The sequence below is a fragment of the Corapipo altera genome, unplaced genomic scaffold (genome assembly GCF_003945725.1).
Source record: "Corapipo altera isolate COAL_440 unplaced genomic scaffold, ASM394572v1 71, whole genome shotgun sequence".
Classification (NCBI taxonomy): Eukaryota; Metazoa; Chordata; class Aves; order Passeriformes; family Pipridae; genus Corapipo; species Corapipo altera.
Window position 1 is genome coordinate 2,048,092 of NW_020884916.1, and position 25,475 is coordinate 2,073,566.

General features: G+C 65.3%; 3 protein-coding genes across 4 annotated transcripts; all 3 read right to left on the reverse strand.

Moving 5' to 3' along the window:
• Positions 1–1,061: 1,061 nt before the first annotated feature.
• On the reverse strand, positions 1,062–3,496 carry C1QTNF5 (C1q and TNF related 5). The gene is given in 4 exon segments (XM_027655489.1): positions 1,062–1,686; positions 1,688–1,830; positions 2,372–2,604; positions 3,366–3,496. Coding segments are annotated over 3 exon segments (732 nt in total). The 5' UTR covers positions 2,586–2,604; positions 3,366–3,496; the 3' UTR covers positions 1,062–1,311.
• Positions 3,497–4,879: 1,383 nt separating this feature from the next.
• On the reverse strand, positions 4,880–9,048 carry MFRP (membrane frizzled-related protein). The gene is made up of 13 exons (XM_027655485.1): positions 8,935–9,048; positions 8,742–8,853; positions 8,412–8,540; positions 7,933–8,094; positions 7,618–7,852; positions 7,406–7,536; positions 7,152–7,277; positions 6,937–7,013; positions 6,653–6,801; positions 6,343–6,473; positions 5,799–5,933; positions 5,565–5,692; positions 4,880–5,475 (listed from the first exon to the last, which is right to left on the reverse strand). The coding sequence occupies exons 1-13, from the start codon at positions 8,986–8,988 to the stop codon at positions 5,251–5,253; spliced, it is 1,794 nt and encodes a 597-aa protein (XP_027511286.1). The 5' UTR covers positions 8,989–9,048; the 3' UTR covers positions 4,880–5,250.
• Positions 9,049–11,121: 2,073 nt separating this feature from the next.
• USP2 (ubiquitin specific peptidase 2) lies at positions 11,122–25,252 on the reverse strand. Of its 2 annotated transcripts, XM_027655486.1 has the most exons (13): positions 25,093–25,252; positions 20,555–21,294; positions 13,741–13,791; positions 13,363–13,486; positions 12,959–13,070; positions 12,765–12,875; positions 12,539–12,603; positions 12,343–12,446; positions 12,186–12,266; positions 11,972–12,050; positions 11,752–11,859; positions 11,433–11,553; positions 11,122–11,328 (listed from the first exon to the last, which is right to left on the reverse strand). In XM_027655486.1, exons 2-13 carry the CDS (start codon positions 21,251–21,253, stop codon positions 11,241–11,243), a joined length of 1,743 nt encoding a protein of 580 aa, XP_027511287.1. In that variant the 5' UTR covers positions 21,254–21,294; positions 25,093–25,252; the 3' UTR covers positions 11,122–11,240. The 2 variants fall into 2 exon arrangements, with proteins under 2 accessions (XP_027511287.1, XP_027511288.1); XM_027655487.1 differs by lacking the exons at positions 20,555–21,294; positions 25,093–25,252 and adding an exon at positions 16,316–16,496 and having other exon boundaries at positions 11,129–11,328.
• Positions 25,253–25,475: the final 223 nt, after the last annotated feature.

Genomic DNA, 25,475 nt, shown 5'->3' on the forward strand with positions numbered 1-25,475 from the left:
CCAGAAAATTCACTTTCCTCCTCCCAGAATAGACAGCGCTGGCCATCGATCTGTGCCGTTGTTTGCCCCCAGGCAGCTCTGCTTACACAAAAGGCCATCACGAACCCAAACAGACGCTTCCGCTGCAACCCAATCCCGGGCTGGGGGTGAGGGGTGCCCGTGGAGCCCTTGGGGGTTCCTTTTGGAGGTGGCATTGTCCCTGTGCGGGGGCACAGTCTGTCCCAGCTCCCAGCCCCCACAGCTGAGCAGGGACACAGGTTTGCTCATTCTGATGGGCACAGCACTGGTGCTGGGGGGCCATCCAGCATGGATGGAGGGCAGCGGGGATCTGCGGCAGGGGAGGGGTGTGTAAGGGGGTCCCGGGCTTCCGAGCGCTGCAAGGATGATCAGAAGAAGCGCCGGTCCCAGCTGGCACCCCACGACCGACAGGGCACCGCCCCCAGCCCATCAAGGGGTTCGGCCTCTGGCCAAGAGCCCCCTCCCCCGGCTGGTCCCCGCAGGGACCTATTTCGGGCAGGAATGAGGAAGCTCTTCATTCCCCTGCTAAAAATAGGGACCTTTCCCAGCCGCGGGTCAGCGCGTTCACACTGGGGCGGGGGGCGGGCACGGGGGGCTCCGCAAACTCCGTCCGAGGAGCGAGGGGTACCCACCCCTCACTGGAGTGGGGTCCCTGCTCGCCCCGGACAAGCCCACTCCCCCCAGGGTGGCCCTGGCGGCACCGGGACCCTCCCTCCCGGCGAGGAGTCGGTCCTCAGGGGGGACACCGGGGATGCTCCGGCCCCGCTCCCCCCTCCCGAGCCCCGGGGAGCTGCCGGGGGCTGTCGCAGCGCCGCGGCCGCGGCTCAAGGACGCCGCTGCCACCATCTAGTGGCTCCCGCTGGCTCTGCGGGGACAACCCCGGCACCGTGTCGCCGTCCTTCTGTCCCACGCCCCAGGCAGGGCGGCGCAGCTCCCTCCCGCCGTCGTGGCCCCCCCGAGGGCGCCCAGGCAGCCGGCACACGCGTGGCTGAGCAGCCCTTTATTGAGGGTACGGCTGGGGCAGGACCCGCGGGACGGGCTCCTGACCCCACAGACCCGGCCTGGGGAGCAGCAGGGACCTGGCACGGTGCGGTGGGTACCGCACAACCAGGGCATGGGGGCTCCCCCAGCGCCAAGTGCCCAGGATAATAGTGAGCTCGAGGGGTGCTCCTCGCCACACCCGGCATGGCAGAGGGGCTGCGTTCCTTGCCCCGAGCAGGGCAGGGGTCCCGGTGCCCTGGCTCCCACCACACTGGGGGCTGGGAAGGGGCACATCCCCAGCCGAGGGCGAGCTCAGGCGAAGACGGGGGAGTTCTGCCAGTAGGAGTAGACGAGGAAGCCGGTGAAGGTGCTGTCCGTCTTCACGCTGGCGTAGAAGCCGATGTAGTCCCCCACTCCCACCTGCACCCACACCTCATCCTCGGGCTCCAGGCGCACCAGGGTGCCCCCCGAGAGCGAGGTGGGCTTGGGCCAGTTCCCGTAGTACTGGAAGAAGGAGGCGACGGTCTGGCCGTTCTTGACGATGTCGAACTGCAGGCTGGTGCGGTACACGGTGGCGTGCACGGCGAAGTAGTAGAGCCCGGGCACCTCGCAGGTGAACTTGCCCGAGGCGGGGTCGTAGTGGCCCTGCTCGTTGATGAGCACCACGTCGAAGAGGATGGGCTGGTCGGGCAGGGGGGGGGCTGCGGGACTCGGAGCGCTTGGCGCTGAAGGCGGAGCGAGGGGCCACCGCGCACTCGCCCTGAGCCCCCTTCTCGCCGTGCAGCCCGTCCACGCCGGGGCTGCCCACCTCCCCGCGGGGACCGGGCACTCCTGGGCGGGCAGGAGGGGGACAGGGTTACCTCTAGGGCGTTGCCACCGCCACCCGAGCTCCCTCAGCCCCCCTGGCCTGCCCCAACCAGCCACGCCCGGGGCACTGCCTGGGGAAGCAACGCAAGTGGGGAGGGCTGGGTGCGTGAGATAAGTTGGCATAGCATCAACAGTTTGCTGGAGATAGCCCTCTGGCTGGGAGAAAACCCACCCTAGGAGCCAGGGAAGGGATGATGAAGCCCTCTTCCTGGTAGACTCTCCTAAGGCAGGGCTGGAAGAAAAGGATGACATTGGGGATGGGGACAAATGCAGCTTTGCCAGTGACAGGGAGCTGCTGCCTTTTACAGGAGCACAGGGTCATCACAGGCAGGACCAGAGAGGGGGTGTGTGGCATGGAAGGGGCACTTTTGCAGGATTCACCCTCAATTTTACAACATGGGGCTGTGCCAGCACCCAGGACTCACTCCCTGGCATGAGAGCATTCCCACAGACAGGGCAGAGCAGAGCAGATCCCCCTCCCCAGCAGGAGTGTCTCCTTTCTTACCAGGAGGGCCCATCTCGCCCTTCTCCCCGGGCATCCCCATGGCACCATCCCGGCCATCTCGTCCATCCCTGCCTGGCAGACCCTGGCCCCCGTGCAGACCCGGAGTCCCCGGGATTCCTGGCTGCCCCGAGCACAGCCCAGGGATCTTGTTGTCTTCGATCTGCAAGGAGCTGGTGATGAGCCCGAGCAGGATGAGGAGGAAGAGCTGCTTCATCTTGTCCGCCGTGGAGGGGCTGGAAGGGGCAGAGAAGGGTCATGGCTCTGGGAACCAGAGCAGAGAGGGCTGGGAGATGGGCTCGGCAGGGAGTGGGTGTGGGGGGTCGGCAAGGGACATTCCCCTCTTCTTTTCCCTTTGCCTTTTTGGCAGCTCCTCACAGCTGCACCTGCTGCAGCATCCCCACGGCCCCTGTGCCATCCCTCCACCCTGAAGCCCCTGGGGTAGGTCCCGGGGTGCTGGGGACGGGGAATTGGGGAGGGGGCTGTGTCACGGGCAGCTCTGGGGGTGTGGCTGGCGGCTGTTCGGGGTGGGCACTGCCCCATCAGCAGCGTGCCCGGCTCCGGGGGAGCGGGCAGGGGGGAATTAGGGGTGTCAGTGGGTGCGGTTGTTGCATCTGGGGGTGAGTGGAAGGGCGGGAGCTCGGGGAGCGCGGGGCTGTGCCGTGGCCCGGCCCTTGGCAGCATCCCGGCGGCTCCGGCTCCACTCCACGCCCGCCCGGCTCCCTGGGGGCTGCAGCATCCCCGGACCACCCCGGCGCCGGGACCACCCCGCTGCCCCCGCTGCCCCCAGCCCTTCCCACAACGGGAACAGAGCCCCGCGGCCAGCGCTGGCCCCCCCCGCCCCGTGGCCTCGACCCAGAAAAGCCGCTCTCTCTTCCCCCCTCCACGACTGCAACAAAGAGGAAAAGGAGGAGAAAAAGTGTCTCTTCTCCGCCCAGGAGCCGGAGCCAGGAATTCAGAGAGTCCCAGCTGCCCCCGGCTGGGTGTCCCCACTCACTGCGGTCCCAAAGCTCCTGCCCCGGTGCCTCGTTGCTCTCCTGGGTGGAAGGGCTGCGGCTCTTCCCGGCCACTTCGCTCTGACGAAGGCCCTGGGAGAGGCAGCCTCTCCACCCCCCCCTCCTCCTCACGTCTCTCCTCCCAAACTCCAAAGGAAATCAAGGGCCTTGGGAGCCAAAAGCTACAAGACAAGGGGAAAAAGAAAAATAATCCCATGGTGTCGGGAGTGTTGTAAGCAGGGGGAAGGGAGAGCGAGGCAAACAGCCTGGACAAGGGAGGGGAGGCACGGGCTGCAGTTCACCTCCACTGAACACATCTGGGCACCCAGGCAGCAGGATGGAGGGGAGGGAAAACAGGAAAAACAGGCAGCAGGGGGGAAAGGGAACAACAACAGAGAGGCTGAGGGAGGGAAATCCAGCAAAGACTGGGAGGAAGAGGGAGCCCTCGGAGTGTGAAAGTCTCCTGACTGGCAGCCTTAGGGCTGCTGCTGGCAGCAGAGCTGAGGCAAGGGGGGATGGCAGGGCACACGCAGCCTGGCAGTACCAGCCCCAGGAGAATCTGTGGGGAGCTGCAGGAACCATCCAGGGGGTGGCTGAGCGGGCAGGGCAGGTGGAAGCACAGGCAGAGCAGCGCTGTGGCCGTGCCAGGAGGCAGGGCTGGCCCTCAGGGGACCGTGGAGCACGTGGGGAAGCTTTCGAGGCGCTCCCAGCTTGCCTTTAACTTGTTCCAGAGCCGAGTGCATCCAAGGGACACGGTCAGACACCGGGCAGCGGGGCAGTCCCGTGGCTTGGGGAAGTCCCTGTACCCCACAGCCAGTGGGACATGCAGGGAATGAAGGAACCAGGCAGGCTCAAGCCCCCTGAGCCATGTGGGCAGGGTGGTGCCGTGCTGGGTACAAGGGCAGAGCGGGGCTGACCCTGGTGTGTCCTGCTCCCAGTGACCCCAGCCGGGCTGGGGACTTCCCCACATGCTCAGGAGGGGTGAGGGCAGCAGGAAGCACTGCTGGCTCTCTCCTCCCTGTTCCAGTGCCCACAGCAGCGTGGTGGCATTGCTGGCTGAGCCTTCCGACCCCAGTGCCTGGGGCCAGGCTGGGTGCTGGCAGGGAGCTGCCTGGCTCCTCTCTCCCAAGGTGTGAAGGGACTGTTGTTTTTGGCCAGCTGGGAGCTGGTTTGTGGCCGTGGGGTGTTGCCAGGCCTGTGGCCATCAGGGTGGCCTCCAGCCAGCACAGCCAGCTCAGCCAGCAAGGCCACAGCTCTTGCTCAGGCAGGATCCCTTCCCTGCACCATGGGGCCACCAAAATGACCCCCTCCAATACCCATCCATCTCCCTGGGACCTTGCAAGCCCCTAGCCCAGTGAGGGCACAGCTGTCCCTTCTCCCTTGTGCCCTCCATTCCTGCTGAAACCCCCCACTCCATCCCTGGCTTCCCTCCCTTGGCCCATGCCTCAGTTTCCCCAAGGATCTGGCAGGAGCCACACACAGACCCTCCCCAAATGAGCCACTTGTTTCATTGGAGTTGTCAGCTGCTGAAGCTGTTTATTCCACTGGCTTTGGGGCTGCTGGACACGGGCAGTCCTGGGCTCTTCTTCCTGCAGCCTGGCTCACCTCTACCTGGCCTTGCTCCGTTTGGGGAACATTAGCCTTTTCCCTGGTGCCCCCAGCACAGCCCCTCCAGCCCAAGCCTTTCCCTGTGGGATGTGTCACCTGCTCTCTAGGGATTCGGAGCTGTGGGCAGAGGGCCTGACCCAGGGCAGGTGAGGAGCCAGGCAAGGGGGGCTGCAGGTGGGGGCCACCCCAGCAGCTTGGCATTCACACCAGGAGGAGGACAGGAGGGACATTTGGGGTGGGGAGGGTATCTTCATCCCCTGCTCCTCTTCTCTTGCGGGGTCAGGGCTGGAAGCACTCCACGGGGTCGTTGGAGTCGGGCAGGATGTTGCAGTTGATGGGCCAGAGGATGCCCAGGAGGCCGAGGGAATGTTTGCAGCGCAGCTCTGCCGCCAGGCACACGGCTCGGCAGGGCTGCAGGACCCCCCCGTCCGGGGTGCACTTGGGCACGAAGAGGCTGCAGATGAGCAGGCGGAGGTGCTGGAAGCACGGGAGCTCCATCAGCGTCTGCGGGAGAGCGGCGGTGAGCCGGGAATGCCAGGAATGCCGTGGGGAGCCTGGAATGCAGTCCAGGGGCAGCCCCGCGGGCGGCTCACCTGATAGTCCTGCAGCACCTCGGCGGCTCCCTCCTGGTCCGGGATGGCCAGCCAGATGTTGGGGAAGGAGGTGGCGTTGTAGCCCAGCCCCAGGCACATCTCCACGTGCACGGGCTCGCAGACAGACCCTGCCACGGGGAGAGGGGCTTCAGTCCTTACAGCAGCATGTCCCCTGCCCCATGGGGGCTCAGAGGGGGCTGAGGACTGAGTGGAGCACCCAGGGGTGGCACTCACCGAAGGCTGGGTAGGACACCCCGGTGCAGTTGAGCTCGTCAGTGCCATCAGGACAGTCGTGCCAGCCGTCACACACCGACTCCAGCGCCCGGCACTCGCCGTTCCTGCAGGAGAACTCTGCGGGGCTGCACGTCTCTGGAAGGTGGCAGAGGCCAGTGTGGCAGGGTGTGGGCATGGCTGGGAGTCAGTCTGCTCACCACTCCTGTCTCTGCTCTTCTTGGTGGCTGGACAGGTGACTGTCACCAGCCCAGCTTAGGGAGATCCCAAATTCCCTGGGTTGTTTAGGGGCAGCCCTCAGGTAATGGATTGTGCTCCTGTGCAGGTCAGCCCCTCCAGGTCACATTCCCACAGCTAGGATCAATGGGGTTATAGGGTAATTCAGGCGCCCTGTGGGCCTGTAGCCCAACCTGTTACTCCAGGCCGGGTCAGCTACAGAGCAAGAGCAGTTTTTTCCAGGGTTTTATCCAGCCTGGCCTTGAAGACCCCCAAGGATGGCGACAGCACAGTCCCCCTGGGCATTCTGTGCCCTTGCTTGGCTACCTACTCTCAGTGGCATTGCGGGCTTGGTAGGTGGCAAAGAACCCGTTGTCTGCTACTCCCTCATCTGCCACGAACAGGATGGTCATGACATGTCGTGAGGAGGTCAGGGGGGGTGGCAGCTGGTGGCCACAGAACCTGCCAAGGTGAGGGATGAGGTCAGGGTGGGCTGAGCAGCACCTCCCAAAACCCCTGCCCTCCGGCAGCTCCTCCCCACCAGCCCCCCCCGTGCCTCAGTTTCCCCAGCTGAGCCAGGGGAGCCCCGTGCCCCCAGGCTGGTGCAGCGGGGCTGGAGGTACCAGGGGGTTGGGCTGTACCTGCCCATGAGGCTGGCAGCCCCCGTGCCCGCGCTGTCGTGCACCTCCACGAAGTCGAAGCTGCAGTCCTCGTGCGACTCCAGGCTGAAGTTGTGGAAGTGCAGGTCGATGACGTGGCCCACGGGCACTGAGATCTGCCAGAGGCACAGCTGCGGGGCAGGGGGCAGCCGGCGACACCCCTGAAGCTGGGCAGGGGCACCCCCAGCCATCCCCAGGGGGAGGTTGCCTTTCCTCCCCGCCCAACCTCACCCTCACCCTGCTCCCACCTCCGTCCCTTCTCTCACCTGCTGGTGTGGGTATGGCTGGGGATGGTTCGGGGTGGAGAGGTGCCCCTCCAAGGCGGTCAGTGGCCCCCCACACTCTGCAGGGACACACACATGCAGCTTTACCCCCGACCCTCTTCCTTCCCTCCATCTCCTCACTCCCCCGCCTCCCCACCCATCACTGTGCCACAGTGACTGAGGGCTGGGGGCTGCAGGCAGGGCTGTGTCCCACCCACCTTTGTGCTTCAGGCTGCAGTTGGCCTCATCACTCCTGTCCGTGCAGTCGTGGAACCCGTCGCAGACGAAGCCCAGGTGGAGGCAGAGCCCCTGGTCACACAGGTGCTCGTCCCAGGCACAGCTCTCTGCACACAGGCAGAGACAACTCGGGATGGGGGGCAATCCCACTGGGCACTGTCCCCTCCTGGAGGGACCCCCATGGCTCTCCCCACAGCGAGGAGCCCTGGCAGTGCCCGGGGTGGGGGGTACTCACTCTCACTGGGGGCCACGGCGCGGTAGCGGGCGCTGAAGCCCAGGGCGCCCACGCTGCTGTCGGAGACGAAGGTGACGCGCAGCCGGTTGGAGTTGGAGTTGAAGGTCGGGGGGGCCACGTTGCCACAGAACCTGGGGGCACAGCAAGGGGTGACACTGCTCACTGCCCCCTCCCCACTCCACCACCACGCTTCTCAAGCGTGAGGGTCCTACCTGGTGGGGCCACTCCGAGCCGGGGCAGGATCCACGCCCTGCTCCTCGTAGAGCTCCACACGGTCAAAAAGGCAGGAGGCCGTGCCCTCCACACTGAACGTCTCCATCTTCAGCTGGATGGCGAGCCCGGGGCCCACCTCGATGCGCCAGATGCAGAGGGTGTCGGGGGGGTAGGGCCCGGGGTAGTTGGGGGAGCTGAAGGAGCCCTCGGGGCCCCGCAGGGTCCCTCCACAGGCTGCACGGGGCAACAGCGTGGGCATGAGCTGGTGCAGGGCACCCCCGTCCCCAAACACTGCCCCACGCGGGGACACTTACCCGGTGCTGCCGTGCGGGCTGTGGGCACCCAGCTCTGCGTTGGGGTGGCAGCTGTTCTGGGGCCCGGGGGGTCCCTTGGGGTGGCTGCTGTGGTGGTGGTGGCCGTGCCACGGGCGGGCAGGGCTGTGGCTGGGGTGCCGGGTGGGTGTGGGGACGTCAGCTCTGTGCCCAGGGAAGAGCAGGGACTGCTCAGCCCCAGCAGGGAGAGGTGGCTGCAGTGCAGGGAAGGGGCTTAGGAAGCCCACCCAGCCCAGGTGTGCAGTTCCCAGGGGATCCCACACAGCTCTCCCAGGGGCCGGTGGTCCTACCACATCCCAGGGAGGTGGAGATCCCCCTTGCTCTTGTACCTGGGGGCACTCTCCCCCCAGCCTCAGGCAGACCCTGGGGTGTCCTCTCAGCGTCCCTCTCCCCCTCTGAGCCGGTTCTTTGTCCCCCCCACCACAGAGCCATCCGCCAGCCCTCGCTGCTCGGGCACTCACGGTGGATGACGATTCCCAGCAGGAGGGCGATGAGGAAGAGCAGGATGGTGCTCATCAGAGCCACGCAGAGCCAGGTGAACTTGCAGTCGGCGCGGTACCTCCAGCCTACCTGTCCCCAGAGCTGCTGGCCTGCGGGGAAGGCGAGGACAGCGGGCAGAGCCCGGGTGCCGCTAAGCCGTGCCCCCACCTCCCTGCACGGCTGGCTGAGCCCTGCCTGGGCACGTCCCTTCCTCTTGTTCCCGGGTCCCCTAAGCAGCCCCAGAGCCCACCAGCCCGCTGCTGCCAGCCCCGTGGGCAGGGGGGTGTGTGTACAAACCCCCAGGTTGGTACCGAGGCCGTCCCGGGGTGATGCAGGGCCGGTCCCATCCTTGTCTGGCGGGTGCTCCGTGCTCGGGGCTGCCTGGGGCTCCTCGCCCTCGAAGACAGGGTTGCAGAACTCGGTCTGTGGGAGAGCCAGCGCGAGTGGCACGGGGGGAAGTGGGCATGTGGGGACCTCCAGCAGCACCCACACCCCCAGCCCTACCTTGCTGTGGTCCAGAGCCTCGGGGCAGAGCGTGATTTCGGTGAAGTCTCTCATGGCAGTGGGCGATTCCTTGGCTGGCTAAAAGCACCCCCAGCACTCCGTGCCCCCCAACACAGCTCCCAGCCCCACACCCCGCTCCTCCCCAGCCGCCCCCATGGACTCCGGGGCGCTGTGGGCACCGGGCACGGGTGGTGGCAGTGCCAGGCTGTGCCTACAGGTACCACCGCAGCCCCGCAGCCCGCAGAGCCCCCAAGGCCATGCCCGCCGTGCCGGCAGTGCAGGGAGCCCCGGGAAGCAGCGGCCCCAGTCCCCTCTGCAGGCCCCTTCCCCCCTCGCCCCGTTAATCCAGCTCAGCTGAGGATGCCGAGGTCAGGCTCTGGCACAGAGAACCAGCTTCTTAAAGGGGACTGTGTGCTCTCACCCACCCTGCTGGGAGCCCGTCCCGACAGGGACCCTGCTCCTGGGGGCACAGGGGCTCCCTGGGTTGGGCTGCTGACCCTGGGCTCCCCACTGTTGAGGGCAGCACTGAGGGGGCTGTGCTGGGGACCAGAGGCTGAGCATGTCCCCCCTTGCCTCACTGGGTGCCCGAGCCCAGCCACCTGCATTCCTGCTGCCCCTTAATGCCTCAGTGCCCGTCTGGGCCCTAAGCAGGGGAGAAAGGGGTCATTGTTCAGGGGCTTTGAGGAAAGAGTCTGGGCACTGCAGGGCTGGAAAGGCTCCTTCTGTCTCCGGACATTGGAGGGACTGCCACCTGCACACACATCTCCCTTGCTCCAGGGACGTGGGTGCTCCAGGGACATGGGTGCTCCAGGGACATGGGAGCTGTTGAGTCTCCAGAGCCATGCACAGCCAGGCTGTTCTGGCACTGGTGGCAGCTTCCCACCACCCTCCCTCCCAGAGAACACCACGTGCACACAGAACTCTTTTCAAGCTCGAATTTATTCCCGCACGAGTCTCCCTTGTATGAGACACTTCCCACCCATCTTGCTTACACAGTAAACAAGCCACCTGCCAAGCAGCAGCGCTGCCCCAGTCCAGTACCTGCCCCGGGCAGCCCCCCCAGCCTGGCCTGCCCTCCCTGAGCCCCACTGGGATGCCCCAGGCTGGGCAGGGTGCTCGTGCCAGCGCTCAGCCCGTGCCCGCAGGGCAGCGAGGGCGAAGCCAGCCGGGTGCTGGGTTGGATGTAGCTGCCCTGCAGGCTGGGATGGTGCTGGGTCAGGCCCGTCCCTCCTCCCACTGCACCTCAGGCAAAGGCAGGACGGGGAGGAGGCGAATAAATTAGAGAAAAGGCTAAAAAGGCCACTGGCATTTGCTTTAGCTGGAGGATGGAGCAGCAGGGCGGGTCCCCGGGCACCCAGGGGGGGCTCCTGATCACGGGGAGGAAAAAGCCCCAATTGCAGATGGTCCCGGAAAGCCACTGTCCTCCCCTCCCTCTCCTCCACAGGAAGGATGCTCCTGTGCAACCCCAGTGGCCCCCCGCTCCCCTAAATGGTTTAAGGCACCGTCGTATGAGGAGGCAGGTAAAAACCTACCCGAGGCATCCCCCGACACCAGTCCCTGGAGAGGTGGGAAGCGGCGGGGTGGGTGCTCCAGGTGAAGCAAAGTCCACTATAAATACATATAAATTCCACAAAATGTTCTCCTCCCTCCTGTCCGTGAGTCTGGGCCTGAGCTCAGGCTGCTGTGAGGAGTGTTTGTGTGGGGCAGCTGCTGGGGAGCTGCTGCCTGAGACGGGACGGAGGCAACTGGAGTGCTGGAGTCCTTTGCCAGGAGGTTTGAAAGTGCCAGGAGGAGGTCGGGAGCAGTTCACCAATCCTCTGGGGTAGCCAAGCAGATACAGGAGTGCCAAGAGGCCAGGAGGGATGAGTGAGGCTCTCCTGGGTCCCCAGCTCTGGGTGCTGCTGCCCCAGGGGAGCAGAGGTCCTGGCTGAGTCAATGGGACAGGCGGCCCCATTCCCGTAGAGTCCCTTGCTCTGGATTTTTATTACACACCAAAAAAAAAAAAAAAAAGGAAAAAAAAAAAGAAAAGAAAAAAAGGAAAAAAAAAGAAACTAAACCCCCAAGTTAAAAACCAAATGCCAGCAACCAGAAGGCGCCTGGGCTGCCTGAGCCTTGTCCTGCCATGAGCTGCCCCTCCTCAGTTCTCAGCTGGGCTGTCCTTGCCCGGGCTCTGCTCCTGGCTGCTCCCTCTGCAGCCACCTCGGGGGTCTCTCCTCTTCACCTCCCTCTTGCAGCTGGGGGGCCACACGGCCGGGACCTGGCTCTGAGGGGTGGCACAGGGGTCCCCAGGGAGGCAGCAGGGCTGGCTACATGCGGGAGGACGGGCTGGCCAGCTCGTAGAAGAGCAGGTAGGCGTCGCTGCTGCGGACGTGGCTGGACGACATCGGGGTGACGCTGCGGAGAGGGCAGGAGAGCTGTGAGAAATGGGGATGGGGGCACCAAGATTCCCCGAGCAGGGGGGTCCCTGCTGGCCCTGCCCCATCCCACAGCAGCCTCACCGGGAGTCGTTGAAGGTGTGCCACTCGCTGGACACGGGGCTCTTGCAGTAGGCTGTGTAGTGTCCCCCCATGGTGGTGCCCGAGTGGTTGGAGACGGCGTAGAGGTTGTAAACGGCGTGATCTGTGGGGGACAAAGGTGCTGCTCAGCCCCGCTGCCCCCCAGCATGCCAGCACGGGGCTGGATCCCCTGGATTCTGTGGCTCCCACCCCTCAAACCCCTTCCCCCCCACACAGCTGTGACACCCGGGGGAGCACGAGGAACACGGGAGTCACCAGAAGCTCAGGGCAGTGCTGGAGCCAGGCAGGGACTGGGACTCACTGCAGCTCTGCGAGGCGAATTCCCGGAGGTCCAGGTCCTTCAGCTGGAAGTTGACGAAGGTGGTGAGTTTGCTGCTTCGTATCCTGGACTCGGAGAAGCGCTTCAGGTCTGGGGGGCATCACGTCAAGGAGCCAAGGGACAAAGGGGGGCCCGTGAGAAACCACCTGCCACCCCCCCCCCCAGCACTCCCTACACCCCCATCCCTCTGCCCAGAGGATACGAAGCACCAGGATCTTGGGGAACTTCTGGATGCTGAATTTCTTCGTGCACCTCGTCCTGGCTTTGCAGCGACAACACGTCTGTGGGGGGCAAACAGCACAAGCAGGAGGGTGAGGGCAGAGGCCAGTCCCCCCTGCGCCCACAGTGCTGGTAAGACAGGTATGGAGGGGGAAAGGTGCCCATCCTGCCCCCAGGAAAGCCCCCCTGCCCCGTACCGGTTTCTCGTCCCCATCCAGCACGTCCTCTTTGGTGAAGAGCCGGAGACAGTCCATGAGCGTCACCTCCCCGTAGCCTTTCTGTGGGAGCACAGGGAGGGTCAGGGACAGGGAGTGAGGGGCAGGGGGCCAGGGGTCATCACTGGGGGTGCCTCACCTTGGGGATGGGCAGGGACAGGTCCCAGAAGGGGTCGAAGGCGGTGGAGCAGTAGCCACACTCGCTGCAGGTCAGCGAACTCTTCAGCTGCCCAACGAAGAGGTCTGGTGGGGTGGGACAGAGCAGGGTGAGACTCTCGGTTCCCAGCTCAACTCCCAGCCCTGCCCTGCCCTCCTCTCCCCCAGGCCCTGCTCACCGCTGATGCGGCTGTCCTCCCTCTCCTGGTACCTCCTCCACATCTGCCGGCTCTTCTCGTCGTCACTGCAAGGGGTGGGGAGACACACGGGGAGTGAGCGTGGCCTGGAGGATGCCGGCCCTGCCACCCAGCCCAGAGAGACCCCTGTGGTCACTGTCCCTAGGCTGCTGGGCTTGCAGGCAGTGAGCTCCTCTTACCCAGTTCCTCCACCCCAGGCAGCACTTACGGGAGGTGGTCCAGGGTGTCCGTGCTGGCCCGGGGCCGCACCAGCACACGGTTCACCTCGCTGTGCAACCCATCCAGGAGGAACCGCAGGAATTCCTGTGCATCCTGCTGGCTGCAAGGCATGAGGCACTGCCGGTGAGCGGCAGCAGGGGGGGCTCGGCTCCCCCCACCACCGCTGCACCCACCCCCCCTTACTTGTAGCCGACGAAGCGGGGGGCGTATCTCTGGATCTGCGTCTTGAACTCGGAGGGGCTCACGCTTTCGTTGGGGGACGAGGTCCAGAGCAGCTGGATCAGCTTTGCGAACTCTGCGGGCAGAGAGGCACGTCAGCAAGCTGAGGTGGCGTGGCATCACTGTGCCCCCCCGGGGCAGAGCTCAGCACCCCACCTGGGGGTCCCTGGACCCCATCCTCCCCCTGGCTGAGCACCCAAAGCACAGCGCCCGCCCCAGCAAGGCTGGGGAGAAGCACCGACCTCGGGGTGGGTTTCCCCAGGATTTGGGGCATCCCGGGGGGGTGAGGATGTGCTGCAGGGCTGTGCTGCAGGGCTGTGCTGCAGGGGAGCCCCCGCAGTCCCCAGGGGCCGGCAGTGGACACTCACCTGACATGAGCGCCGTGCGCATGCGGCTGTTGTTGTTGAGGTCCCGCAGGTACTGGTTCTGCAGGCAGTAATCCCGCAGCTCCTTGGTGTTGCTCAGGCACTGCAGGATGGAGTTCATGAAGCACTGGGGGAGGCAGAAGAGAAAACCATGGCAACGGGAAGCAGAGGGAGGGAGGCGGTGGCAGGGGGACACCTGGGGTGGGTGGGCAGAGGATGGATGGGGACAGAGCAGTGCAGAGCAGGGGAAGCTCTTCCTGCAGGGAGCTGCCAGGGTGACAGAGTGGGTGCTGGGGGGCGAGGAAGAGGGCCAGGGCTCCCCCCTGTCCCACAGATGTGCACGGGGTGAGCTGGGGCCGTGGTGCCTGGGCACACACTCACCGTATTGCCAAGGTTCCGCAGCCCAGTCAGCCCCTGCACCGCCTTGGAGCTCTGCAGAGAGAAGGAAGAAGGCTGAGATGGTGCTGCACTGGCCATGCCACAGACATGGCGCCACAGACACCCCCATGGAGCAGACCCTCCAGTGCCAGCAGAGGCCCCATCCCGCTGTGACATCATGGGCAGGGCCAGCACAGCAGCTGCTCTCTGGGCCAAGGACCTGGGGAGAAGCCATGGCTGGCCTGCCCCGTCCTGCCTGCCAGGCGGCTGCTGCTGGCCCAGGGCAATGCACAGGGCTCAAAGTTCTCCCTGCCTGGCGACACTGCTGCCCCATGCCCTGGGCCGTGGGCCAGTTCAGCCCCCTCGGCTGCCTCCACTGCCCCCCCTGGGCCCTAGGACACTTGGGGATGGCAGTGCCCCATGCCTGCCCCACGTTGCAGGAGGAGCACAGTGTCCTGTCACTGCCCACCTTGTCCCCTCCAGGACGCCCTGCACGAGCGCAGCCCAGACTTTGGCACAGTTATTTTGCAGGATAAAGTCCACCTGAGAAAGTGCAAGCCCAACCCTGCAGCAGAACAGGGCTGTGTGCCCAGTGGTGCCCTCCCAGCCTCTCACTGCCCTGGCTGTGCTGTACCTGTGCCATGGGGGCTCTCCCAGGTCCCCAGGTGTTCCCTGAGCTGGGCCAAGAAAACATGGGCATAGGCAGCTGGGCTCTGGGGCTGGGAGGCATTGCCACTCTTTGCTGGACACACTGAGACCACAGAGGGGTCTGGAGGGGCCACCAGCCCTCTCCCAGCATGTGGGGCAGGGTGCTGGTGAGGAGGAGTGGTGGGAGCCCAGGGGTCCTGCTCAGGGTAGTGATGGGACAAATGTTCCCAGAGCAGGAGTGGGGTCCAGCAGGGTCAGACTGCTGACAGTGCTGCCCCAGATGACCAGGATTTAAGGATCCTCAGGCAAACCCCCCAGCTGCCTACTTCAGGCTTGAGGAGGGGGAGGAGGAGAGGAGGGGAGTGGAAGAGGAGGGGAGGGGGCCCAGCAGCTCCGAAATAGCAGCAGCTGGTGTGTGTGTGGGAGGTGCTGAGCACCCAGCCCTGACAGCAGCCCAAAATAACCCAGATCCAGTTACACGTGCTCCTTAGCGACGGCACAGGCATCACCCACCGCAGCGGGCACCGGCACCAGCGGCGACCAAGCCGCCCTGTGTGGGCACACGTGGCCCTGCTGGACTGACCACGCACCCTGTGTGCCACGCCAGTGCCCCGTGGTGCCCAGATGTGGCTGAACACAGACCTCAGTGCCAGGGAGTGGCTGTCCAAAAGTGCCAGGCAACCCCCCCAGCTTCTCCCCAGGGACCCCCAGGCTGAGGGCAGGCTTGGTTGGGCAGGGGGTGCCAGCAGTGTCTGATGGGTCAGTGCCACACCACGGCTGCGGGAGCTGGCCTAGATTTGGCCCATGAACAGACAGGGCCGAGCAGGCACAGGAGAGGTGGGTCTGTGCCCCAACAGTCTCCATCACTTGAAGGGTCTGACCCTGGGAGGGACTGCTGCTCGTGTCCCCACAGCTATCACAGGGAATGTCACGGTGCCAGGGGTGAGCAGCAACCCCTGAGAGCTGCCCCAGTGTTCCCCAGCCATCCCCACCAGGACACTGCTCGTCCAGCCACCCTGGCCAGGCAGCTCCTTCCTGTGTGCCAGGAGGGACCGGGCTGTCCCACCAATGTGGGTGCAAACCTCCCCACAGATCTGGCATTCCCCCCCAGCCAGGACCTGAGCCTGGTCCTGATTCCTCCCAGAGCCTGGAACGACCCCAGGGGAGGGCTGGGGCTGCGGGGTGTGGGGGGGTGTCAGGTACTCCCCTACCGTGGCGCAAGCCTGTGGGCACCGAGGTGTTATTTCCCCCCCCGGATTTCCCTCCCCTGGGTGACTCAACTCCAGCTAATCCCCCTCTCCCGTACAGGGTTTTATCTAGGACACGGCATGCTCAGAGGCGGTGAAGGAGAGCTGGCTCACGCGGCGCGGCTGGGGAGTCCCCGAGGCTGCACTGCAGGACGGGGACAAGGGACAGGGGATGGGGACAAGGGACACGACCCGGACCGTCCTGCCCCATCCAGGTCCACACACCCCGTGCCCGTCGGGGCAGCAGGAGAGCCGGAGCAGCCAGGCTTACATAAGTGCCCAGCCCCTGCCCTCCCTGCCCCTTGCTCTGCCATCCCTGCAGGGAAGATCCGCCCCGCCGCCGTAGCCCTGGGGACAGCGTTCAGTCCGGTGACACTGCCAAAGGGCCCGTGCGGCCAGCAGACCCCTTCCTTGTGGTGGGCAGGCTGGGACAGAGGGACCTGGCCAAGGTCACCACAAGGGCAGGGCTCGGGAGAGGAACCCAGGTGTCCTGACACGTGCGTTCACCTGCTCCCTGCCATCCTGCGGGACGCCGGGACGCGCCGTCCCCGCGGCCAGCACCCACCCCCGGGCACCCCATCCTGGGGCACGGGGGCCGCCACAGGGTACCCCACACTCCCCAGCGAGGGCAGGGGGGGCCCCCTTCTCTACCCCCACACCGGGGGGCTACGGGCATCTCATACCTTGGTTTTATTGAGGACGAGCCCGACGAAGGTGGAGACCAGCAGCGACCCTGGCATGGAGGCGCGGGGCCGCAGGTCCTTGTGAAGGTCGGGGAGCGCGGGGGGCTCCTCGGGCAGTGTCACGGTGTAGGAGTCCCTCATGGTGGCCCCGGCGGGCACGGCAGGGCGGCGGGGACCCGCCGAGGGCAGCGGGGTGCCGGGGGGTGCCGGGTGGGCACCCCTCGCCCGGGGCCGGCTGGAGCCGGGGGCGCGGGCTCAGGCGCGGAGCCCCCCGTGCTTGGGCATGCGGGGCCGGGGCCGGTGCCGGCTGCGGGGCTGACGGGCACCTGAGCGGCTCTGACATCAAATGGGTGGGGAGGCGGCAGCCGGGGCTCGGTGACGGGCTCGGTGACGGGCTCGGTGACGGGCCAGCCCCCGCGCACCGCGTGGTACAGCGCGCCGGGAGACACAGGGGGGGCCCGCGAGGGGCGGCTGTACCGCGGGGGGACACGGCTCCAGGGGGCTCCGGGGGCATGCCATACCCCCTCCGCACCTCTCTCAACTCTCCCGTACCCCGGCATCGGCACCGTGAGGGGCAGTGGGGCATTTGGGTAAGGCGGCAGCCGGAGGAGCGCCCGCCCACCCCCCCAGTGCTCCCCCGTGCTCCCGGCTCCGCGTTCCCGGGGCTGATGGCACCGGCTGTCCGGCCCCGGGCACGCCGTGTTCTGGGCAGGCACCGGGCGGAGAGCGGGGCTACCCAGTCGCGGGAGTCACTCGCCAACACTGTCTGGGTAACCCAGGGACGGCCCCACAGCATGTGGGTACACGGGGTGCCCGCACACAGAGAGGGGCTGTCAGAGAGGGCCGTGGGGCTCCCGGGCATGTGCCTTCCCTGCGGGGCCAGTGCCAGGTTACACATTTTGGGGGAACCCTCCTCCTCAGGGGATGCAGCGGCGCTGAGCTCAGGGGTGTTTTAGTGCCCTGCGCGGGGGAAAAAAGGTCCCCCCCAGTCCTACGTGGAGCAAAGACCCCACCTGGCGTCTTCCCTCGGTAAACTGAGGCACGGCACGGGCAGTGCTCCAGCTCTTCTCCTGCAGCAAGGGCAGATGCGGAGGCTGGCAGGGAGCCCGGGTGTCCTGCGTCCTAGTCCTGCGCCTCCCTCTGCTTCACCCCTCTGACCGCAGCAGGACGAGCGGCGGAGCTTTTGCGCCTGCTGAGCGTGCCCAGGTGTCCTACCGCCCGCTCAGGGAAATTTCCATGGGCGACCGAGGCAGGGAGCGCGGCTGGGCTGCTCTGACACCGAGAGGGTACCCAGCAGCGCCTGCTCTCCTCCCCTGCCAGCCCCCAGAACACCCCCATCCAGAGGCAGGGGCTGCCGAATCCTGATGGCTGCAGATGGAGCCTCCCCTGTCCGCGGCAGAGCCGGCGGAGGGGCTGACTGGGGAAGGAGGAGGGGGGAGGGAGGAAGGGAGACTATTTTTGGCACCGGCAAAAAATATCTGAGGAGGCATCTTGCAGCGTTATTCATCTGCAGGGCCAGGGCTTTCGGCACCACAACAGGACGCCTGTCGTAATCCCGGGGCCCGCGCGTGCTCACACACGTGTGTTTATGTACACACCCCGTGCTGTGTACACCGTACACATGTGGGGACACGGCGTTCACATGTGAGGACATGGTGTGTGCACACACCCGCTGCCCTCTCTGCCCTGTGGGATTGCCCTGCAGCGCTCCCACGGGTCACAGCCTGGGCCCCGGGGCTGTGGCACAGCTCCCCGAGATCCAGAACTCCTGCCACCCTGCCCGGGTGGGTATCCCAGGGGCAGGATCAGCCCCGGAGCACAGCCTGCCCCATGGGGTGCTGGCTCAGCACTCCCCTTGGGGCTGCACCGTGCCGGCAGAGCCGGTTCTGTGGTGAGAGGGTGACGTTCAGCCACATCCCTTGTTGAACCTCGTGCCCCGGTGTCATCAGGCGCCCTGGGCCAAGGACCAAATTCCCCTGCAAGCCAGAGAGCAGCACACAGGCTCTAAGGGCAAGGCTGGGGCAGGAGAGAGGAGGGGAGACCTGGTGGGGTGGCATCACCCAGAGCCAGGTCGGTGCCCTCAGCTGTCCCCTCTGCAGCGGTGACCTTCTGCCGCGGGCAGAGGTTGCCACAAGGCTTGGTTGGCACCGCCACGGCAGGCAGGGCCGGGACTGGCTGCGGGCCAGGGACGTCAGCTGCTCAGGATGGGACTGCGGAGAGCTGCCGGCGGGTTTGCGGGTGGCTCTGGCCTCCTGACCCTGTGTACACCCGGGGTGGTTAATGGGGCGGCACCGCTCCAGCCCTGCCCCTCACCAGCCTGCCCTTCCCGGGAACCAGCACAGCAGAGCACAGCCACTCACTGCAGCTGCACCTTTACCCTGTGGGATGGTAAACTGAGGCATAAAGTGATGGTGTGGGCAGGGACAAACACTGGCACCCTCACCTGCTGGCTGCAAAGCCCTCCGCAGGGTGGCTTGTAGGGGCAGGAGGTGGCTGGGGAATAAGGGATGGGAGGAGGCACCGAGCCAGCCCTGCTGTGCCCTGGCTCTGTCGGGAGTGGGTGCTGCTGGCACTGCCCTCAGGGCTGGGTAATGGGGCAGAACCAATGGCAGCACCGGGGCTGCAACATGCGCCTGTTTCCGGCTCCTGGCACGGCCGCAGGCACCCAAGTCTGTTTTACGATCGGGACATTTGCTTGGGAAAGGGAGAGGGGAAAAAAGGCATGGCAGTGGAAAATAGCAGGTGTGCCCATCAAAGCACCAAGGAAACCTAAGCCAGTGTGGCTGACCCAGCCTGCCCTGGTGTGGTGCTGTCCCAGAGCCACCCGTCAGCCAGCCCTGGCTGTGTTCACGTGCAGACCAGAGGGCTGTGGTTTGGGGCTATGCCCCATGGACATCCCATGGCAGCAGGCTGGCACCCACATCACAGCAGTGTGTGGGCACTGGGGTGTAGACCCTTCCTTAGCAGTGGCAGTCAGGGCTTTCCAGAGTGCACATGCCTGGCAGCAGCCACTGGATCCTCCCTTGGTCCCCCCCTTCCAGGGCCTGGTGTGGGAGGGGGAGGCAGGAATTCCCTTCCACAGCAGTGATGCTCCACTCTCCCAGCTCCCCAACCTGCTCCCTTGCCCCAGGGATCAGGGAGGTGGGCATAGGGGGTCCCACACCAGGGCAGGGTGCTGCTGGCACTGCAGGTGCAGCTGGTTCTGTGGTGGAAGGGGCACAGGGGAAAGGGCATGGTAAGGGATGTGAGAACACTGGCTGCAGAGGGAAAGAGGTTCCTGTCCTGCTCCCAGGGAAGCAGAAAAGAATCCTCCAGCACTTTTCCTCACAGTTTGGCAGATGTCAGTGGGACAGAGATGCAGGGAAGCAAAGGGCAGGTCAGACGCTGGGCTGGGGCAGACCAGCCTCCACCAGGGGGGAATGGAAACAAAGTGGGAGACACAGCAGGCACAGCCTGACCAGATCTTGGAAGGAAACCTGAGTGGAAAATTACCAGGCTGCTCCCCTGCGCACCCGAGCTGGGCTGTGTGTGACTCCTGCTCCCGGCCCGGGCAGGGGCCCTGGGGCTGCTGCAGCACCGGGGGGTACCTGGGACACAGAGTGCCTGTCACCCTGGGTGACCCTGCCCAGAGCAGCACTGCCACAGGGAAACTGCTGCTGCCACAGGGGCTGGGGCACAGGGCCCCGAGATGTCAGCAATGGATCATGCCAGGGGACTGGCATCACTGGGCACCAGTGAGCAACCTGACTGGGCACCGACTCACTGTGGCAGAGCCAGCACCAGCCAAACCAGCCATCCCAGCAGGGCGAGTGCCCAGCCTGGTCATGTCACCTTCCTGAGCCGGGATGAGGCAGCAGGAAGCCCCTCTTCGGGCCGGGGCCATCACCCGGGGTCACACACACACACAGAAAGGTGCAGCGGGCACAGTCCTGCCAGGACGTGGGTACCCTCAGCCACTGGGTGAGGTTTGTTCCCAGCAGAGTGTCTGGTGAGCACAGCCCTCAGAGGACACCCTCCTGGCGGCACACGGGCTGCCTCAGCAGCTCCAGCCCGGCACTGCTGCGCCAGCAAGGGCATCTCGGAGGGACAGGAACAGAAACTGAGGCCCGGGACAACACAGCACATGGACATTCCCAGGGAGAGCACCAGTGCTCAGGCTCCCTGGATGAGCACAACCATGGACCGTGTGCCCACACCACACCACAGCTGAGCCCCCCGCCCCCAGCCAGCACCACGTACCGTGGGGTCCTGGGCGGGCACGTCGCAGGGGTCGTCGCTCCTCTCGCAGGGCTGGCTGGCACAGCGGGTGCCCGAGGGTGGCAAGGCCGAGCCCAGGCTGGCCTGAGAGGGGCCGAGGTGGCCGGCAGAGAGGCTGCCGTGGTTGCTTTTCCTCCCGTAGCTCTCCAGGTACCCACGGACGTAGTCAGAGTGGGTGGCAGCCTCGTAGAGCCCCTGCAGGGCGCCGGGCTCCTGCCGGGCGCGGGTGGGCGCGTAGGCGCTGTCCGAGGTGTGCAGCCCCGAGAACTCCCGCGCCAGGTCCGAGTGGCTGATGGATTTGTGGCGGCTCAGGGGCGCTGCGGCGGGCAGGTAGCCCGTGGGGCTGGTGGGGGTCCCTGTGAAGGAGTAGCAGCCCCCCCCGCTCAGCCCCCCGCCGGGCGGCCGGGGCTGGGCGCGGATGTAGGAGGGGCTCAGGCGGATGCTGGGGTCGGGGTACAGGGGCAGCCTGTCATAGCCGCTGGTCGGGGACAGCCCCGCGTGGTGGTAGCGGGGGGAGCCCAGGTAGCTGGCTTTGAAGCCGATTTTGTCGCTGTCTGCGTAGGACAGGGTGGATCCATAGGAGCTGTAGGAGCTGTACCCGCTGGGCACTTTGCTGTAGGTGGTCTCGGTGTAGCGGGAGGAGTCCACGTAGCGCTTCAGGGTGGAGGAGAGCTGGGACATGCTGCAGGCTGGGGCTCAGGGGGCTCTCCTGGAGGCATCGACTGCAAGAGAAGAGCCCAGGGGTCAGCTTTCAAAGGCCGTGGTCAGCACAGTGGGGCACCCACCACCACACCCACCCAGCAGCCCGCTGTCCTGGAACACCCTGGGACAGGGAATCCAGGGGGTGAGGGGTGCTGTGGGGTGAAGTGTGGCCATGGTTCCTGCCACCTGTCAGTGTTCCTGAAGAGCCTGGGGCAGCAGGACTCAGCTGGCATTACCACCCATGTGCCTTCAGGCACCTCACACTGCAGAAGGGAGCCCCAGGGCACAGCCAGGGCACCCAGCATTCCAGGACCCACAGACACCCAAGCCAAGGGACTGCAGCAGTCATGCCTGCCCCAGCCCTGGCATCCCTGACACGCTGTCCCATGGCTGGAGAGGTGTCCCCAGTGCCTCCTCTAGATGGGAGGTGGTCACCTGGTCACAGTCACGTTGCTTAGGCCCAGCTCTGCCCGAGACAGGTAGGTGGGATGGACTGATCCAGCCAGCCCAGAACCTTCCCTGAGTTATTCAGAGTGGGTGCTGGGGCTTGGCAGGGGGCTGGCAGGGGGCTGGCATTTCAGTTTGCTGCCAACAAACTGAAAGGGAAACTGAGGCAAGGTCAGGACCCGAGCAGCCTGCCCATCTCCCTGCCACGGCTGTGCCCTGGGAGCCTCCCATCAGTAATTCAAGACGAGTCTTCCTGTTGAGGTGATGTCTGTGCCCCCACCCTCCAGGCAAAGTGAGGCTGTAAGGGTGGGCAACAGCACTCGGTCCCCACAGACAGCAGGGGTCTTCTGCCCCGTGGCACCCGCACAGGACAGGAGAGGAGCACACAGGGGACAGGGACAGAGGCACCCAGAGGCGGTCTGGAGCAGGGACAGGGCAGTGTGGCAGCCAGCAGCCTCCAGCGCCCGCAAACATGGGCTGTGTGGAGCTGGAGGAAAGTTTTCCCTCAGCACCCATGCCAAGGCTGGTTCCCTACCTGTCCTGGGGCTGTGGGTGGCACTGGGGCAGGCAGGACCCCAGCCGAGCTCCTCTGTCCTGGTGGTGCCGGCGCTCAGCTCCCCCTGTGCCTGGTGTCCCTTCCCGGGCAGGACAGTGGCTCATGTGGCTCCCAGAGTCTCCAGTCACCCAGGAGATGACCCTGATTCACAGGCTTTTCCCAGCCCAGCCGGGGCGGGCTCTGGCCCAGCTCCAAGCTGGGAGGTGACAGAGCCTGTGCCTGGCCCGTCCCTCGCACGGTCCCGGCAGCACACAGGGTGCATCCAGAGTTGGGGATGGGCGCTGGATCCCAGCTCGTCACTCCCTGCCTGATCCTGGGGGAGCCCAGCCTCCTGTTCACAGCCCCAGGGTCTGACCCCAATGTGGAAACACCCTGGAATTGCTTTTAGGAGAGGGTGGTGAGAAGCACCCATGGGTTCCTGGCAGACAGCCCCGGGCTTTCCAGCATCCCAGGTGCTGTTGTTATTGCCCAGGGAACAACCACATCCCACAGTGGAGAGGGAAATATTTACAAGCAGGAGCAAGGTGGAGCACACAGACCTGTTTGGGAACAGAGGCTGGAGGGTGAATAACCTGCTCCCAGGCAGGGACTCCACGAAACACCCGGCTCTCCCCAGCCAGGTTGCCGTTGCCCTCACCAGGAGTGAAGGCCCAGGAGAGGTTCTACCAGTCAGGATTTGACATAGACAATGAGGGAATCTTGTTTGGAGGGATGTGGGACCCCAGCCAAGGGACTGGCACTCTCTGCAAGTGCCAGAATGAGCGTGGCAGAGCCCCTCGGCTCTGTGTGCTCGTGCCTGGCTGCCTGCCCTGCTGGGGCACGGAGCAGCCTGGCACAGAACCCTGTCTGGGCTATCCCTGATCCTTGTCCCCCTCGCCAGCAGAGACGATCTGAGTGCTGGGACAGCACCATGCCATCACCCACTGCCAGCAGTGCCCGTGCTCTCTGACAGCACCCTGTGCCATCACCCAGTGCCAGTGTTGCTTGTGATCTCCCACTGTGCCGTGCCAACACTGACACTGGCAGCATCAGGAGAGCCTCCAGGAGGGCAGCAGGTGCTCTCTGGCAGCAGGACAGGTTTCCACAGGGCAGCAGGTGCCTGGGAATGTGGGGGAGCTGATGGAGGGATGAGGGGCCCAGGAGCACGAGCCAGCTCCAGACACGGCAGCTACCCCATATCTTGGGAAGAGAGGTCTTACCATGGAGGAACGTCACATCTGCTAGGACTGCCTGTGCTGCCGAGTCCCCACGTCACATCCAAGTGTATCCCAGGGCAGCGGGAGAGCGGAGTGTGCCAGGAGCCACAGGAGCTGACTGGGGTGCGAGAAAACCTCGGGTCCTCCCAGTGTTTCCTGGGCTCCTGGCCCCTCCCTATCTGTCATAGTGCTGAGCTTTCCTGCTGCCTGGCAAAGCCCTGGGGCTGGCACGGCTGAGTCAGCCCTCCTGCTCCCTCATCATCCTCCCGAGGTGTCAGGCGAAGCTGAGGCACAGGAATGTCCGGTCTGCACTCACGTGGCCAGGCAGGAGCCAGGGCCAGGACATGGCAGCAGGACACCCTGGGACTGCTTGGAGTGCTGGGGAGTCCTGCCCTGGCCTCCAGCTCCGCCAGCCTTCCCAGTGGGAAGATCAGCTCAAAGAGGGGAGGCAAACCCTTCACCCTGGAGGCAGAGGATCAGAGACCCTGCTCTGTCCCCAGCTGCTGCCGTGCCCATGCCTGGTGGCAGCTGCCCTCTCTCTCCTCCTGCCCATACCCAGTGGCAGCTGACCCTTCTCTCTGCCTGTGCCCAGTAGCAGCTGTCCCCTCTGTCCTGCCTGTGCCCGGTGGCTGCTGTCCCCCTCGGTGGCCACAGAGCCCCAGAGCGGGCTCAGCTCAGCTTACACAGCGCTGGCTCCATCCAAGGTGTCACAGCTCAGCTGCTTCTCACTTACGCAGGCTTGGAGCTGTGTCCCCTGTCCCCTGAGACACAATGTCCCAGCCTGGAGGTTACGTGGGAGCTCCCAGCAGAGGCAGAGTGGGGACCCTGTGTGAGGCACTTTGTGTGCTCCAGCGTACAGGTTTGGAGTGGAGGGGCTCCGTGTCCAGCTGAGAGTGCCAGAGGGGTGGGACAGCCTCCTGCACATTCCCCGAGGGGCACAAGGCAAGGGATCCCTGTGGGATTCCATCTCCCTCTAGGGAAAGTGGCCCCGAGAAGCCCTGGGGAGAATGTGCCACAAAACGTTTGCTCCCTACAAGGAGCTGGAGTCACCCTGTCAACAGATGGGGACCCCAGTGCTCTCCCCCTGTGCCCCCCCACCACTCCCACCTCCCAGAACGATGGGCACTGCCCAAGGTGGCTCAGGCAGCTGAGGTCAACCTGGCCAGGGCCCTTCCCCTACCAACCCTGGGCCTGAGAACCCTCCAAACTCACACCACATGTGCTGGCTGGGAGTCACCGCCCCGGACTCACTCAGTGTTGCTGACACATTCCCACCTGGCTGCACAACCTGCTGCTCACCCCTCCCGGGCCACCCCCCGGGCAGCAAAACCCCAAACCCACAGGGAACCCTGACGTAAGACCCAGGGCATGATGTATTATTGCTTTGAGGTCTGTGGGTGCAAGAAAAAAAGAAGGGACCCCCGGGCAGGAGGCTCTGCCCACGCCAGGGGGATGAGGGCGCTGCCGGGGAGCTGCCAAGTTTTTTGTGTGTGAACCCTGAACCTGGAGAGAAACCTCTCCCCCGCGGTTTTATGCAGATGGAGAAAGAGGGGGGGCAGTTTTGTCTGTCTCTGAGTCCCCCTCCCCAGGGTTGTGCCCCCTCCACCTCCTCCACTCACCTGTGTGTGGGGGTGGTGGCCGATGGCTGGTCAGGGGGACGAACATCCAGGCATGAGGTGATGCCCACGGGGCTGATCCTGCCTCCTTTGGGATCTTCCCCTGGTCCCAGAGATGGGAGACGCGGAGATGGGCAGCAGCAGAGCTCTTTGGAGGGGACAGGGCACCCCCAGCTCAGCCCCTCTACCCTGGGAGCGAGCGCCGTGGCTGGAGGGGGCCGAGCCCGAGGGCTGTGGGGCCACACGTAAAAAAAATGCCACCGCAGAAATTCAGGGCTCAGGTTACCGGCCAGATAAATATAGTGTCTTTATCTGACCTCACAGGGCGCTGAAATGCTCCTCTCGCATTCCAGCCTGGGGAGGCTTAAAGGGGACGTGAACCCGAG